Genomic DNA, 16,626 nt, shown 5'->3' on the forward strand with positions numbered 1-16,626 from the left:
TCCCCAACCGCTGCGCCATGAACCAGCAGTCAAATCAAAAAGAATCGTCAAATACTTAATGCGTCCCCCAATGTTGATTGCAGATGCAAAGATTCATTTTTAAATGTCTAAAATTTGCCCGTAGTTGCATTTTTCAGCATTTTAACTTTTGACCCGGCACAGTGGGCGGTGTCAAAAGTGACACTGGTCTTGTACCTTCTTGGTAGGTCATCATGATCATAACTACCAAGTTTGGTGAATTTTTGTCCAACCGTTTAGGAGGACATAGCATGATGGATGGACAGATAGACAGGTGGAGCCGTTTACAATATCCCACCGTTTTTTTTTCTTCAAAACATGTGGGGATAATAATACCTTGAGGTTTTCAATTTCCAAATTTATAGACAAAACACCCTCAATTAGCATTCAAATAATGCCGAAGGGAAACTAAAGTCTATGTTCTTCAATCGAAAATAAATACCAACTAAATGATTCAGTGAACTTGAAACCGTTTCAAACATCAAACTTGTTCCTAGACAGATTCTGAGTGCAGTGCCTGCCTTGCACCTGGATTATGACAAATCAATCACTTTAAATTATTTATGCCCACATGGTTTCTCCACGTGTTTGGACTTCAGGTTTGCTCTCCGATGGGAAACAAAGTCTTCAGCTGTTGAGAAAGCTCTCCGAAGGCACACCGGTGGCTGGCACAGAGACCACATTTACTCAGCATTGCCATTCGAGGAAACTTGTGCACATGTTCCTTCCACCAGACCAATTGATTGTCATACCCGTCTCATCCAGGTACTTGCCTACCTTTATGTGCTAGTTCAATTGAAGACTGAGCAGTTATGTACATTTCTCCAAGCAAGTCTTACAGAAGGGACTTGGAGGCATTTAAGGTGTTCAAGCATTAGATGTAAGGCAGAGGCAACATTCAATATTTCCTATAGCGAGAGAAACCTGGCCGAGACATCTCCTGCCATGATACCTTTCATGTTTTCTGGGAGACAGGATGCTACTCAACACCTGGTGACGAATAGGCATTATGTTCGATAGACGAGGTTGGAGAACCTTCCATGCAAAGCATCGTCGTGATAGCTTGGAGTAGCTTCAAACACAATGCATTCTTGGTCAGATGAATAACATCAGTTGAGGTACCCAAGTCATTTTTGCACTTCGCCAACTCCTCGCTCCTAACTACAGTTATATGACGGAACTGTAGTTCCAAATATCTGGATGTCATGTCGCAGGCACTATTCCAGTGAGTGCCGACGCTGATGTTGAGCTTGTAATGTGTGGAAGGGTAGGAAGTTCCACTTTGGTTTTGAGTCGACTGTAATGAATGACATAATTTGACTTCATGTGGCAAGAACATGTGATATCGGAAGACCGAATAAAACAGCATGTTCCATTTATGATTTGCAACAACTAGTATGCAGCCCCATAAGCAATCAGCCCATACATGCAAAAATCTAACTAAAACACTTCCTCAAAATTGGACAGTATTTGCCGAAGAACACAGAATGCGTAGAAACTGTGGCATTGATTAGTTTAGAATTTTCGGCCGAGAATGCGTCTGTGTAAAAATATTGGATCAGTTATCCATAAATGTGCACAGAACTCCGGTTCTTTGTAAGCAAAATAATTTGTGCAGACACTTTGGTTTTGTTGATGCAACTGCAGCATTGTGGGAAGTCTTGGGTTGTACATTTCCCTGTGTATCGTTGCTATGGCAAGTGCTATGTTGTTGGCCCATCATCAGCCAAGTTTAACAATCAGGGCACAACAATGAGCGACCATGTTTTGGTACAAATTGCTTTGAACTTTGACATCCAGAATTCTTGATTGTCCTGTTGAGTGTGCCAGACTACAAGCTCAGGCAATGAGTCTTATTTTTAATTTTTTAAAATTAATTTACATCTTCATATAATCAATTTCTACCTTCAAAACATAATGACTTCCTCATTACCGATTTGATTTAGGCACCCATGTTGTGTTTTACACTCTGCATACAAAGAAAAAGCAAATGTACAAATTTAAATAAGGATCCAAAGCAGCTATAGGTTTCAGGTTGTGTCCATCTTCCTATCAGCAAAACTTTTTTTTCTCTTTTATTTCAACAGAAGAAAACACGATTTTTCAACTGGTTGTTTATAAAAATGATAGGGACACATGTTTTGAATTATTTGCGTTAGTTTTGAATTATAAATTGAATTATCCAGTCCATCTTATTCTGATACTTATCTTACTATAATTCACCAAATGTCGGTCCCTCCGTTCGAAGGTACCGCAAAAACGGCTCAACCAATCGCAACGATATTTTGGGTGGGTATTCCTGGGACCCCTCGGAGTAAAATAGGCTATATTGTTTTTCCAAGTTTTCCAAGTTTTCCAATTTTTCCAAACACGATGGAATAATATTTACCGATATGAACAGTGATGTGGCTTTTGTTGAAATTCCACAAATACTGTTTATTCTACGCAGTGGTGTAGTCTAGTTTTTTGTAGTGGGTATACTGTGATTTTTCCCTTCCAGCCTCACAGTCACCCGTCCCAGAGCGACGCGCCCCGGAGCGACACCCGTCCTGAAGCGACACCCCATAAGCACCACCACACTCACTAATGCATACAGTATGCATCTACACGTAATTGAGAGCATTCTGAAAGACTGGTTATGTGTTATCAACATCAATTTATTTTCAATTTTTTAAACACAGACGGGTGAATTTTATCAAATCAAATCAAATTTTATTCATATAGTGCATTTTATGAATGAAAGTTATTTATATAGCGCATTTTATGAATGAAAGTGTGAAAGTTCTGTCACGAAACTATGTTGTTACGTATCCTCGCGCATTTTTAAGTGGGTATACGGAAATCCTGGACCTTTCCTAGTGGGTATACGGCGTATACCTGCGTATCACGTAGACTACACCACTGATTCTACGTACCAGGAGAGAGTAGATCGACTCCTGACGAACTCTTCCTATATAAACGTGCAGCTCCGAAGTAACATGGCAGCGTGTGCAAAGCGACTGAGAAACATGTGTAGCGACCGCTTCCGTGTTAGATTCGGCGCACACTCTTCACGCATTAACGTGCGACTGAGAAAGACGTGTAGCGGTCGCTTCCGTTTTGCAGAATTCAATCTTTTTTTCAAAATGGGCGCCATGTACTGTTTATATTTTGTTGATTTATGTGCGATATGATTCAATGGATGTTTAGATGAATCGTTTAAAATAAAAAAAGGCTTCAATTTCTGATATTTTGCCTTTTCATTTGGGCTTGCCAATTGAAGCCATGCCCTTAGGGCGGGTAATGTTGCTAGTATAAATAATTCAAGTGATGCAAATACTAAGTCGAGAACTCGTGCCAAGTAACAATGCAAGTTTACAAAACAAAACTTTTGTCAAACATTTGGATGAAAACCACCGACCATACTCAAAACCCTTCCATAACCCCTCCTGTGCCCCCCCCCCTCCCCTCCTCCAACTATGTTCCCATTCTGGTTCAAGGGAATTTTTATGCCCCAAGGAATCTTGCAAAATTATTTGATCATTAACTGCAATTTCTGTCACCGGGATTAATCACTAAACCATTACAAGCACAATTTTGTTGAGTTTGTTGAAGGATGGTGCCTACATCATCGTTTTATGAGCTCGCATTAATGCCGACTGATAGTGAATAGAAATAGCAGCATAAGCAGTAAAAAGAAGAAGATTTTGGCAAAATTGAGATGCGTGTACAATATCTTGATATGGTGCAACAGTGGAGTGACACCAGTTCTCAGATGAAAAGAAAGCAAGTGCACATGCATACATGCTGGTGAGGCTCTCCTGTATACGCCAATCATTTATCATGAGTATTTCATTGTACTGCAAAAGTCCTTCGTACATGGTGTTCCTTTCCAAAATGAAGCTGTTTAAGAGAGTACAATTTGCTAACAAATGTGTCAAAATGTGTTAATTTGACTCGACATCACACAATTTACCCAAAAATAAACAAACATGTAAATACGAGACCATTGTGACGTTTCATTGATGCAAATTACTCATGGAAGCATTTTTCCATTGGGGCTTTCAATGGAATCTAATGGTGACTGATGAAGTCAATACTGCAGGACACTTGGAATGGCAGTATGATGAAACCCATGACTTAAACATGTGAATAAAAATTTTCGGAATGAACATTACCTGACTGTCAAGACCGAGGAAGATGAGCATGAAGAAGAAAGCAACTGACCAGAACGGGGCAAGTGGCATCGTTGTAATAATCTCGGGGTAAACCTCAAACACAAGGCCTGGACCTGGGCAAGAAGCAGAAACAAAGGTTATGGCTCCTGTTCCTCACTTTGTTATGCACAATCCTACAGCACATGACATTTCACATACGACCAACAACAGAAATACCAAATGGAGATGGAGATAAAGGTTTTTGTATTTTTTTTTACGGCATAGCACATAGGGCAAAGCCGTCTAAAACAGTGTTTGTCCCTCTGCATGTACATTATGTATGTACAGTGCATTCAGAAAGTATTCAGACCCCTTCACTTTTTCACATTTTGTTATGTTGCAGCCTTATGCTGAAATCGTTTAAATTCATTTTTTCCCTCATCAATCTACACTCAATACCCCATAATGACAAAGAGAAAACAGGATTTTAGAAAGTTTTGCAAATTTATTAAAAAAAAAAAAAAGAAATATCAAATTTACATAAGTATTCATACCCTTTACTATGACACTTGAAATTTAGCTCAGGTGCCTCCCATTTATCTTGATCATCTTTGAGATGTTTCTACACCTTGATTGGAGTCCACCTGTGGTAAATTCAATTGATTGGACATGATTTGGAAAGGCACACATCTGTCTATATAAGGTGTCACAGCTGACAATGCATATCAGAGCAAAAACCAAGCCATGAGGTCGAAGGAACTGCCTGCAGAGCTCAGAGACAGGATTGTGTCGAGGCACAGATCTGGGGAAGCCTACAAAAAAAATTCTGCTGCATTGAAGGTTCCCAAGAGCACAGTAGCCTCCATAATTCTTAAATGGAAGAAGTTTGGAACAACCAGGACTCTTCCAAGAGCTGGCCGCCCGGCCAAACTGAGCAATCGGGGTAGAAGGGCCTTGGTAAGAGAGGTGACCAAGAACCTGATGGTCACTCTGGCTGAGCTCCAGAGATCCTGTGTGGAGATGGGAGAAACTTCCAGAAGGACAACCATCGCTGCAACACTCCACCGATCTGGGCTTTATGGCAGAGTGGCCAGACGGAAGCCAAACAGTTCAATCTTGGTTTCATCAGACCACAGAATCTTGTTTCTCACCGTCTGGGAGTCCTTTAGGTGCTTTTTTTGCAAACTCCAAGCGGGCTTTCCCGTGTCTTTCACTGAGGAGAGGCTTCCTTTTGACCTAAAAAATAGTTCATTTCCCAATTTATTGACTCAATATACAGATGCTGTTCAATTTTCAAGTCAATCGGATTTAAAATGGCGATTTTAGAAATTTGACCTCCAGATGACCTTTGACCTCAAAATCAATAGGCTTCTCAATTGGGACGACCTATGCAACTTGGTGAAGTTTCGTGACGATCGGTTCAGAATAGTGACCTGTAGTCCGGTGACAAACAGACAAACAGACAGAACCACAAACGCAACCGACCAATATACTTGAAAAATCTTAGATTTGCAAGTAACAAGAAAGAAACCAGAGTGAAAACTGAGTACACCCTTTCAGCGCGTGCCATTGCCGGGCCCTCTTCGGTGCCCGGCAATGACGTCATGCAGCGCCTGGAGATGGATTAGGAAAGGAGCCGTGTCCAATATACACAGCTACTTGTAGAGCAGTGTCCAACATAATTTCAAATTTAGGAAAGAAGGTACAGAAGAGGAATGTTTACCAGGAAGAGATTTGAGCAGCTGCCACGAGGCTTTGGAGGACGACGAGATACAGTTTGACTGCAAATGAGCTTCATGATCAAACATCAATGGATTGACATTCGTACATTGGTCGAGGACTATGCGGATGGAACTTTAGGTTCCCATCAGTTGGGTATGTCTTCCTGGTAGAGAACGAAGGCTGCTTCATCATGCTGGCCTAGATGCATGCCTCTGTGTACCATAGTTGGGATGTTGATCGGATCGGACAGCTGTATGTGCTGAAGTGCAGTGCTGAGTGGATGAAGTGGTGAAGAAGAGAAAGCAGTATGTTGAGGAAGAGATTTCAGAAACTGCTAATGTCAAGAGTCGAGATAATGTACCAGTCCACAAGGGAAGTAGTGAATTTGTAACCAGAACATTCCACGTTTCCAAACTGCTGAACACAAGGGCACCTTATCAGCTGTCTGAAGAATGCCAAGGAGAAAGAAAAAAAAAATCACTTTCACAAGGACACGATTAAAAGAGTCAATGAGTGGAGGAAGAGAAGTATACAGTTGGAGGAAGTTTGCCATGACTAAATCTCACAAAGAATGACTGCCACTTGGAGAGACGCAAGTAAGAAAACACAGGTTGAGTATGAACAGCTGTTTGGCAAAAGGCCTTGCCTGAAACACTGTTGACGATTCACTCCAAGCCAAGCACCATAATCCATATTCAAAGAAAGCCGCGTATATGGAGTCATTGGAGTAGAAGGCAGGGGGTGGGGGTAGTTGTACGCCACACACAAATAAGTTAAGGAGAGATAGGAAATCTGAAATACTCGAGTCGAGGGGTGGGGAAAACGGCAGCAAGGAATGTGGGACAGAGTTCTGAACACAAATAGCATAACACCACTTCCATAAGATGGTCTATCAAAGCACAGGAGAGATCGAGTATCTCCATGAAGGGAGGCAGATGGATCTGGGATATCCTGCAGGAGGTGATTTTCTGTCAGAGAGATTATTTTAAGAGAGGCAGAGGTGACCTTGGAGATATCTGATAAACTAGTGAGAAACCCTCCAATGGTCAATAACTACAGAGTGCCAAAGAGGAGACAGGGACTGGGGAAAGGAAGGTGAGAGTGGGAGTGGGAGTGGGAGTAAGGCAAGCGCGAAGGAGAGCTGGGAGCAGACGGAAGAAACTGGGGAAGGAGTGCTGACAGTGGAAATAAGTAACTAGTCCAGGGGCATGCGTATACCCGTGGGAATTTCATGATAAAAAATTATATTTCACTCTAAATGTATTGATATGTAATCGAAAATTGCAAAGAAGTAGGGTTACATTTCTTTATAAAACTTATTTAATAATAAATTTGAGATCCGAGAACGAGGACACCTTATAATTGGCCATCAGTGAGAAATTTTCAAAATCTAAATCCGTTAATATTGAATATAATAAAGGCAAGTAACATATCAAATCAAAGAGAATGATATTGGAGAAACTGAATAAACTCGTGTTGTTGACATTTTGATGTTTTTTATGAAATACGAGTGGCCAAGGTAGTTTCATTATAATATGCACGCATCGTCATCGGAGCATTTATATGCATTATGCGACATGTATATTATCTAACATTAATGTGACATGAATGTCATATGACTTGTCCAAACATTGATTACTCAAATTCATCCTCAGTCCTGAAATGCTCATTGGATTTGTTTTCGCAACGATCCGGCTCGGCAGACTCACACACACACACACAGTTCAGTGCAAGACATGCACATTTTTCCTGTAGGAGCATAATAAGGTAGCACACTTTACATACTCCAGTACTGCAGAAGGTGCTGGCGGTAGATCTGACGTATTTGCTGTGTACGATGTACCGTCAAGTGTCCACCCGTATTCGAAAGGAGACGGGAGGTTCGGATTTGCGATTGAGTCATTTGCCCAAGTCATCGGCTGGTAGTGAGCTCTGAGAACATAGGTTCTGTCTGGCGCACCGCCTGCGCCTGGAGCACCGCCTGCGCCTGGAGCACCGCCTGCGCCTGGAGCACCGCCTGCGCCTGGAGCACCGCCTGCGCCTGGAGCACCGCCTGCGCCTGGAGCACCGCCTGCGCCTGGAGCACCGCCTGCGTCTGGCGCACCGCCTGCGTCTGGCGCACCGCCTGCGTCTGGCGCACCGCCTGCGTCTGGCGCACCGCCTGCGTCTGGCGCACCGCCTGCGTCTGGCGCACCGCCTGCGTCTGGCGCACCGCCTGCGTCTGGCGCACCGCCTGCGTCTGGCGCACCGCATGCGTCTGGCGCACCGCCAGCGTCTGGTGTGACGCCTGCATCTGGCACGACCCGGGAAACGAATGAAATAATGGGCGCCCAAAAGAATGACATAAATAAAAAAAATGGGAGGATGGATGCAATGGGCGGTCGATTGGAAGAATTAGGGGACAAATTTGAGGGATTAGAAAGCCAAATCGGGGAGTTGAGGCATGACATGGGAAGCCAAATTGGGGGGCTCAAAGGCAAATTAGGAGGCCAATTGGAGGACATGGGTAATCAAATTGGGGAAATGAAGGATGGGTTAACGGGGTTGGAAAATAGAATGGCCGCCCAGGAGAACCAGATGGAAGGGGTGAAGAATGGGTTAACGGGGCTAGAAGACAAGATGGGAGGCAAATTGAGGGAGATGGGGGAGCAATCCGCCCGGGAAATTAAACAGATGGGGGAGCAGATAGAGGAGGTAAAAATCGGGCTAGAAACCAAATTGGACACCCACAAGGGGGATTTGGAGCAGATGAGGGCGGCATCTACCAAGGAAATAGGAGAGATGGGGGAGGATATAAGGCGCGGGGTGAGCGAAGAGGTCGCGGTAGTACACGACGAGGTGAAGCGGGGTGAGGAGCGCATGGAGAAAGAGGTGAGGAACAGCACGGCTAGGTTACAGGGGGGTATCGAGGAGTTGACGCAGGGAGTAGGGCAGCTGACAGTGGGACAAAAGGAGCTTGGGGAGCAGGTGGAAAAGAACACGGCGGTGATAGGAGGGTTGAAAGTGACCCAAAAGGAAATAAAGAAAGAATTAATAGTGACGAAGAAGGAATGTCAGATGGTACATGAGGGACTGACGAAGAGGTTAGAGGAGATGGTAGAGACAATAGAGATGAAGGAACGGGAAGTCAGAACGCACATAGAAACGACCAAGGTGGCCTTAGAGGGAGAAATTGAAGGGGCGCACCGGGAAATAAAGGAGGTGAAGCAGAAGCTAGAGGAAGTGGAAGAGGGGGTAAGTGAAATTAAAAAGAGATGGAGGGAGACGAAGAAAGAGATAAAGGAGGAGGTGATGGAATTGGTGCAAGGTCTGTGTTCACAGCATGATTATGTGCTTACTGACCAAATAAAGAGTTTGCAGGTGGCGGAGGAGGAGCGAAGGAGAAGAGGTGCCGAGGTGAGTGGCGATATGCTCGGAAATGTATATGGTGTGAGGGGAGCTTCAGCGAGCTTGGGTGTTGGTCTAGATCCGGGTGTTCGTGAGAGGCCACTGGTGAGGTGTGCGACTGGTGCAGAGTGCGTGGAAAGAGGATGTGTGCAAGGATGTCCGACTATGGGGAGTGTGAGGATTATTGGTGAGCCAGGGTGTGCGGTGGTGATTGGGTGTGTGCAAGAATGCACCTCCATGAGTGGTACGGAGTGTGTACCAGGAGAGGGTGCGCAAGAAGGTGCGCGAGAAAGGTGTGTAACAGAGGAGTGCATGATAACAGAGTGTGCTGTCAAGAGTGAGAATGAATGCACGACAGAGTACGAGAGAGAATGCACGACAGAGTACGAGAGTGAATGCACGACAGAGTGTGGTGGTGAGAGTGACACGGAGTGCGAGTTGGTTGTGGCAAGTGAGAAAGAATGCACACCTGGAATGGTTGAGCGTGTGCGGGAATGTACACCTGAGTTGGTGGTGAAGCGCGTGATTGGGTGTGCAAAAGAGTGCACACCCATGGTTGTCACAGAGGATGTGACGGAGGAGTGGGCGCGAGGAGGTGTGTTGATGAAGTGTGCGAACGACGAGTGTGTGCCAAGGTGTGCAACGAAGTCTGTGAGCGGAATGAGTGTACCTGGGTGGTGGTGATGTGTACCTGGACCTGGACACACCCATCAAATTGGCAAATTTGATGGGTGTGTAAGAGAAATTGCAATAACAAAGTGTATGGAGACACCTGGATGTGTGAGTATGGGAAGAGTCGCGTGTGGGTGTGAGCATGTACGGGGAGCATCGACGTTGACCGGAGCAGCGTTTAGACTGACGGATAGTCGACGCGAGCCCTCGGTCCGTACCGGGCGGTGTGGGCTGCGGGAGCTGGCGGGGATCGGTGTCGCGTCGCCCCTCTTCGGAGCATCGTGCACGATTTGGGCCGGGCCCCGCCCTGCACGGTCGCGTCCGCGCTTTGCCGGGCAAGGCGACCGGCCTGGTTCGAGGGGAGGTAGGAGGGATCGGAACGGCGTCCCCTTGTGGTGGTGGCGTTCTACCCGGGCAAGGTTGGCCCACCACGCATGGGAGCGAAAGGCCCCGCGCCGGGATGGTGCTTTGAACCTTGGCCCAACCAAACCTCCTCCCCTGAATCGAGTGCCGGACGGACCCAACCGCAGGAAACCAAACCACCCGAATTCATTGCCGGCTTTGCAAAGCCGAGCTTTGATAATAATGCATGGACGTACCGAGGAGGCTCAGATATAGCGGACTGTGAGGACGATAGTGTTATTGTTTGAAATTGATAGGGAATTGGCTTGGAATTACTAGTGATTCGAAATCGGGGATAGTGAATTTGATTGGCAAATTTGATGGGTAAAAATGATTGGCAGTAATGATTGGCAAAAAAATTGGATGGGCAAAATTGATAGTGGGAGATTCCCGATGTAGAGGAATGGTAAATCCACCATCCCTCACATCCTACCAAGGCACATGAGCATTAGTTATGGGGTTTTGGCTGTGTAAACTAGCCCGGGAGGGTAAGGATAAAATGATAGAATTTAGAAAGATGACAATAGGTAACTGTAGATTTAAGTAGCGACATGATACCTGTAGAGGGGACGTAGAATAGGTTAGATGGTTGTTAGTGACGTGGGAGCGCCTAGTATAAGGGGCGACTGGGGGGTGCGAGTTTCAGAAGGGGGTAGTCAGCTTAGATGATGCTATGTGTTTGTGATGAAAGTACAGGTGAATGAGGAATGGGTATGGCAGTTCTTTGTGGTGAGCGTGATGATTGGCATGATTGTGCATTGAGCAGAGTATGGTGAAAAGTATGAGTGTGAGTTGTATTGAATGAATGAGCCTGGGAGGAAAGACGGGTGCACGTGCCACCAGGTGTACAGGTGACACCAGGTGTGTGGGCACAGGTGTGCAGGTGAAGCACAGGTGTATTGAGAATGGTCTGGAGTAAATGGAGCATGGAGAGAATGGTTGAATGGAATAGATGGAATGGAGTATGGAATGGATGGTGTGGAGTGAGTAGTGTGGAATACGTGGAGTGGAGTGGTTGGTGCGAAAGGAGTGGATGGAGAAGATGGACCCCTTTCACGAGTACCCAGGGAGGGTAGTTTAAGAGTAGGTAGAGGGTATAGGTAAATTGTGGTGGATATTGGCATCTGTGGTGCGTGTGGTAGAATGGTGTTTGGATGGGTGCATTAGTGAAGTGGAAATGGCTGGGCGTGTGGCCTGTTAGTGTGTGCATGGTTAAATGGGCACTCTGCCACTGTTAGGATGTCGGCCAGGTGAGGCCGCAGGTGGGCTCTGGGAGCCAGTAGAGTTGTTCAGTGGGGCCCGAGGATCCGGAGGACGGACCCGGGTAGCCGAGTGCCAGAGAGGGCACCGAGTGGGGAGAGCACCAGAGGGCCTTCCCCAGATAGATAGGTTAGGGTAAGGAGCAGGTAAGCTCAGAGGCAACTGCAGTGGCGGAGGTGTGCAGGTGAGTAGACCTGCTGGTGAGCCACATGACCCAGCCCGGAAATTGTGCGAAGGCACAGGGAGTTGAATCAGGGGAGTGAGACCCCAAATTGATGAGCACCACAGTTTGGTCAATGGGAGTTCGGTTCTTAGAACCACATAGTGTAAGATGGCCAATGGTTTGGCAGGGAAAGACCCCGGGTAGAGTAAAAGTGTTAAAGTCATTTAGAGGTATAGTTAGGATTGAAATCCCTTCGCAGCATATGCAGCCATGCAGTTAGGTGATGATATGACTCCACACCATGGTTGTTGTTTTTTTGTGTGTGCAAATGTTTGGAATGGTGAGACGCATCATGACGTGGGGGGTGACATTGTGCTTGTTTATTCCATCTCTTCCTCCTTAGGAGGGATTGATGATGAATTGATTGATGGTAAATTTGGATTATTGGGATTGTTGACGAATTTGGTATTAGAGGTGATATGGGGAAGACGAGACGATAGCGACAAATTTGTAAATGTGGAGAGTTTTGTAAACACGGGGTAAGGGCAAGGGTAGGGTAGGTGACGGGGGGTGATGTACGGTAGGGACGAGCTTTCTCCGCCTCGGGTGACGGGGCGCACCTCGCCTTGCATTGCCTTGTTTTGATGTGTACCCTTGCGACCTTGCTCCGATGCTTGCTTTGTCCTTTCCTTCCCCACTCACGGCTTGTTCTTTTGGGTCTGGGGGGGGGGGAGTGCGCAGGTAGCCGCACTTGTGTGCCCGAGCCGCCGCTGCACAGCCTGCCTGGACCGGTACACCACCTTATGGACCTGGACCGGGCCGAGCACCACTTTATGGACCACACGTTTTTGTGGCCAAGCACCACACACTGATGGACCCCACATGTTGGGGCCTGGCCCCTCTGCTGGGACCGGCCATGATAGCCAGAGAGAGTCCTTGCTTGTGGACCACGGTGAGGTGGTGCCTTTTGCCATGCAGGTGGACCACCCATAGTTGGCCCCTGTTGGCCCTAAATAACAAGCGTTACGCCTAGGTCCCCCGTCGGGGAAGTGATGCGAGTTGACAAAGTGGAACACGCAGAAAACATGCTATGATATGATATTTCGCTCACAAGGGTCAGACATACATGGAGGCGGCCATCTTGGATTTTGACGTGGTGACCCAATTTTCAATAGCGTTCTTCCTCATGCCTAGATACACCCACACACCAGAAGGTACTTCGCTTATTTTTCAAGATATTTCGCTCACAAGGTTCAGACATATATATGGTGGCGGCCATCTTGGATTTTGACGTGGCGACCCAATTTTCAATAGCCTTCTTCCTTATTGCGAGATACACCCACACACCAAATTAGAAGTTGGTACTTCGCTTATTTTTCAAGATATTCATCTCAAGGTTCGGACATACATGACGGCGGCCATCTTGGATTTTGACATGGCGACCCAATTTTCAATAGCGTTCTTCCTTATGCCTAGATACACCCACACACCAGATTAGAAGTTGGTACTTCGCTTATTTTTCAAGATATTTCGCTCACAAGGTTCAGACATATATATGGTGGCGGCCATCTTGGATTTTGACGTGGCGACCCAATTTTCAATAGCCTTCTTCCTTATGGCGAGATACACCCACACACCAAATTAGAAGTTGGTACTTCGCTTATTTTTCAAGATATTCATCTCACAAGGTTCGGACATACATCGTGGTGGTCATCTTGGATTTTGACGTGGCGACCCAATAGATACACCCACACACCAGATTAGACGTTGGTACTTCGCTTATTGTTCGAGATATTTCGCTCACAAGTTTCAGGAATATATATGGTGGCGGCCATCTTGGATTTTGACGTGGCGCCCCAATTTTCAATAGCGTTCGTCCTTATGCCGAGATACACCCACACACCAGATTAGATGTTAGTACTTCGCTTATTTTTCAAGATATTCATCTCACAAGGTTCAGACATACATGGCGGCGGCCATCTTGGATTTTGACGTGGCGACCCAATTTTCAATAGCGTTCTTCCTTATGCCTAGATACACCCACACACCAGATTAGAAGTTGGTACTTCGCTTATTTTTCAAGATATGCAGGTTACAAGATTCAGACATACATGGCATCAGACATACATGGCGGCGGCCATCTTGGATTTTGACATGGCGACCCAATTTTAAACAGCGTTCTTGCTTGTGCCTAGATACACCCACACACCAGATTAGAAGTTGGTACTTCGCTTATTTTTCAAGATATTTCGCTCACAAGGTTCAGACATATATATGGTGGTGGCCATCTTGGATTTTGACGTGGCTACCCAATTTGCAATCGCGTTCTTCCTAATGCCGAGATACACCCACACACCAAATTAGAAGTTGGTACTTTGAAACTTGTGAGATGAATATCTTGAAAAATAAGCAGACATAAATGGCGGCGGCCATCTTGGCTTTTGACGGGGCGGCCTGATTTTAAACAGCCTTCTTCATTGTGCCTAGAGACACCCACACACCAGATTAGACGTCGGTACTTCGCTTATTTTTCGAGATATTCCGCTCACAAATTTCAGACATATATATGGTGGCGGCCACCTTGGACTTTGACGTGGCGACCCAATTTTCAATAGCGTTCGTCCTTATGGCGAGATACACCCACCCACCAAATTAGAAGTTGGTACTTCGCTTATTTTTCAAGATATTCATCTCACAAGGTTCAGACATACATGGCATCAGACATACATGGCGGCGGCCATCTTGGATTTTGACGTGGGTTGCACCCACACACCAAATTCGAATGCGGTCCTTCGCTTATGCACGCACGCACGCCCGCACGGATGGACGGACGGACACACGGACGGAGGGGAAAGCCATAGTCCCCCTTTCGCTCCGCTGAGCGACGGGGAACAAAAATGGACGCATTGTGTGCCTTTTTATTATTGTCAAATAGGCAGCAAGCCACAAGATCAAGAACAACAGGAGGAAACATCGGCCAGCAGAGGAAGGAAGAGCTGACAACAAGGTCAACAGTTTGTGTTCTTTTTTTTATTGCAATGTGTGAAATGAGCACTGGATGGGTGCTTTGTGTGTTTCATGGTGCTTATTGGTGCTGATGGTGCTTTGTGATGCTCTTGTGCTTGGGGGTGCACTGCAATATCAATTGTGCATCCCCGGGCACTTGAGTATGGTGTATCGGTGCAGTGCAGTGCATGCTCTTCCTCTTTTTCAGAAACATCTTTTTGTCTCCCAAAATGACAGGTCCTGGGTTTGCAGTGTAAATACAAATTAGTGTTTTGTAAATAATGCTCCCCACTGTAAATGTATAGTTTGAAAACCATTCCGTGATTCGGTTATTCTGTGGGCGTGAGTCTGTTATGTAGGATGCAACGTAGCAGGCGGGACATACGTAGTTGTTTTAAAACTGTCGCACTCAAGGGTAAGGTTAATAGTAGAGGGCTACTACACCTGAGTGTCACATTAAGTAAAGTTAGTTCGGGTCGGGACGATCCTAGAGGAAAAACGGGAGCTGTGTTACGGTTTTTAGAACCTTCACTAGTAAATTTTAGTAAATGTTTCCCTTATAAATGTTCCCCTGTAAATATCCCCATCAATTGGCTTGTTAAAGATCGCACCCTCGTTAGTCCATGTACAACACGTAGCGAACCATAGGACCTCTCTGTAGTTATTTCATTATTATGTGTTTCAGTTAAGGATCTGTTCCCAATAGTTGAATCTGCGTTGCATTAATCAAATAAGATAGGCCCCTTTCAATTTCCCCAATCGCCTCACCCGCGTCTCCGCAAAGTAACGGTCGAGCCCCCATCGCCTCACCCGCGTCTCCGCAAAGTAACGGTCGAGCAGCGTTCGCTGCTCCTTGCCTTGATGCGGTTGTTGGCCCCAAACCACCATTAGCCATGCGGTCAAGCCGAGGAAGGAGGGGGCGGAGCCGCCAGAACAAGGTGTGGCACGTCGACTCGTCATCGGAGGTGGAGTCAGCAAGCCCTTACCGACCAACCAGGGCTGGCGAGGTACCATCGCGGGCGTGGCTCTATGAAGCGCGCATTGATTTAGAAGCACGTAATATAAGCGCCAGCACGAAGCCTTTTAGGGAGATGAACAAAAATGAACGGAGATGAACAGAGATGAATGGGGAGGAACGGAGATGAACGGGAATCGACTTGGGTTGGAGACGGCGCGTGGTGAGGTCTGGCTGAGAGAGACGAAGCTGCGCGGAGCTCTGTGACAAGCTGCTTCGAAAAGCCCTACCGCGTGAAACGAATACGTGTAGCTGCCGCTGGCTGTTCGCTTCCAGCCCGGAGCGTGGACCTGGAGCGGACCTCCTTGCTGTGCCCTGCCGAACCTTCCAGCCCTGTTGTCCCACCTGGACCTTCTCCTTCTTCCGGTCATTCGTGCCTGCCATCCCCTTTCGTGTAAGTCTGTTTGTCTGTCCTGGGCGTTGATAATAGAAGAATGTTTAAGGCTGCCCTGTGTATCTTCTTCTTCTTCGTCCTGTATATTACTTTCGTTTCTTCTTCTTCTTTGGTTTTGTACATAATTAATAAATTACACCTGTTCCTTCTTATTCTTTGGGTTTTCCTCTCATCCGGTCGCTTTAGCGAATTTCCCTGATTGAATACCTGTGGCGCGATTTTGGCCAACGCTCGGAATCGGGTCAGTCAATTGCTAACGGCTCGAATCGCGGATTGCTAAACCGCTCAGCAAATACCATCTTGTCCGTGGTTCGAGCGGTACTTGTCTCCCTGTTTTGCGGAGGGATTGGTAAAGGTATTCAGGAGAACACCTTGACCAATAACCCTGACCAATTTCACCCCGCAAAAGAGCGTTATAAGTACAAGGACTAGAGACGGCCAGCTTAAAGGC

At 46.3% G+C, this 16,626-nt stretch overlaps 1 protein-coding gene across 9 annotated transcripts in view; it reads right to left on the reverse strand.

Annotated features, from left to right (window-relative positions):
- Window positions 1–16,626, reverse strand: part of LOC137439457 (sodium- and chloride-dependent GABA transporter ine) — a 202,490-nt gene that overhangs the window by 33,356 nt on the left and 152,508 nt on the right. For all 9 annotated transcript variants that reach the window (XR_013621459.1, XM_068135220.2, XM_068135219.2 and 6 more), the window contains one exon: window positions 4,176–4,288. Coding sequence is in view for 8 of the 9 variants with exons in the window: in XM_068135220.2 (XP_067991321.2) it covers window positions 4,176–4,288 (113 nt within the window). In the remaining variant the exon portion in view is untranslated. The remainder of the gene's footprint in view (window positions 1–4,175; window positions 4,289–16,626) is intronic.

This window comes from Myxine glutinosa, chromosome 14 (assembly GCF_964187855.1).
Source record: "Myxine glutinosa chromosome 14, kmMyxGlut1.1, whole genome shotgun sequence".
In the NCBI taxonomy this organism is placed as follows: Eukaryota; Metazoa; Chordata; class Myxini; order Myxiniformes; family Myxinidae; genus Myxine; species Myxine glutinosa.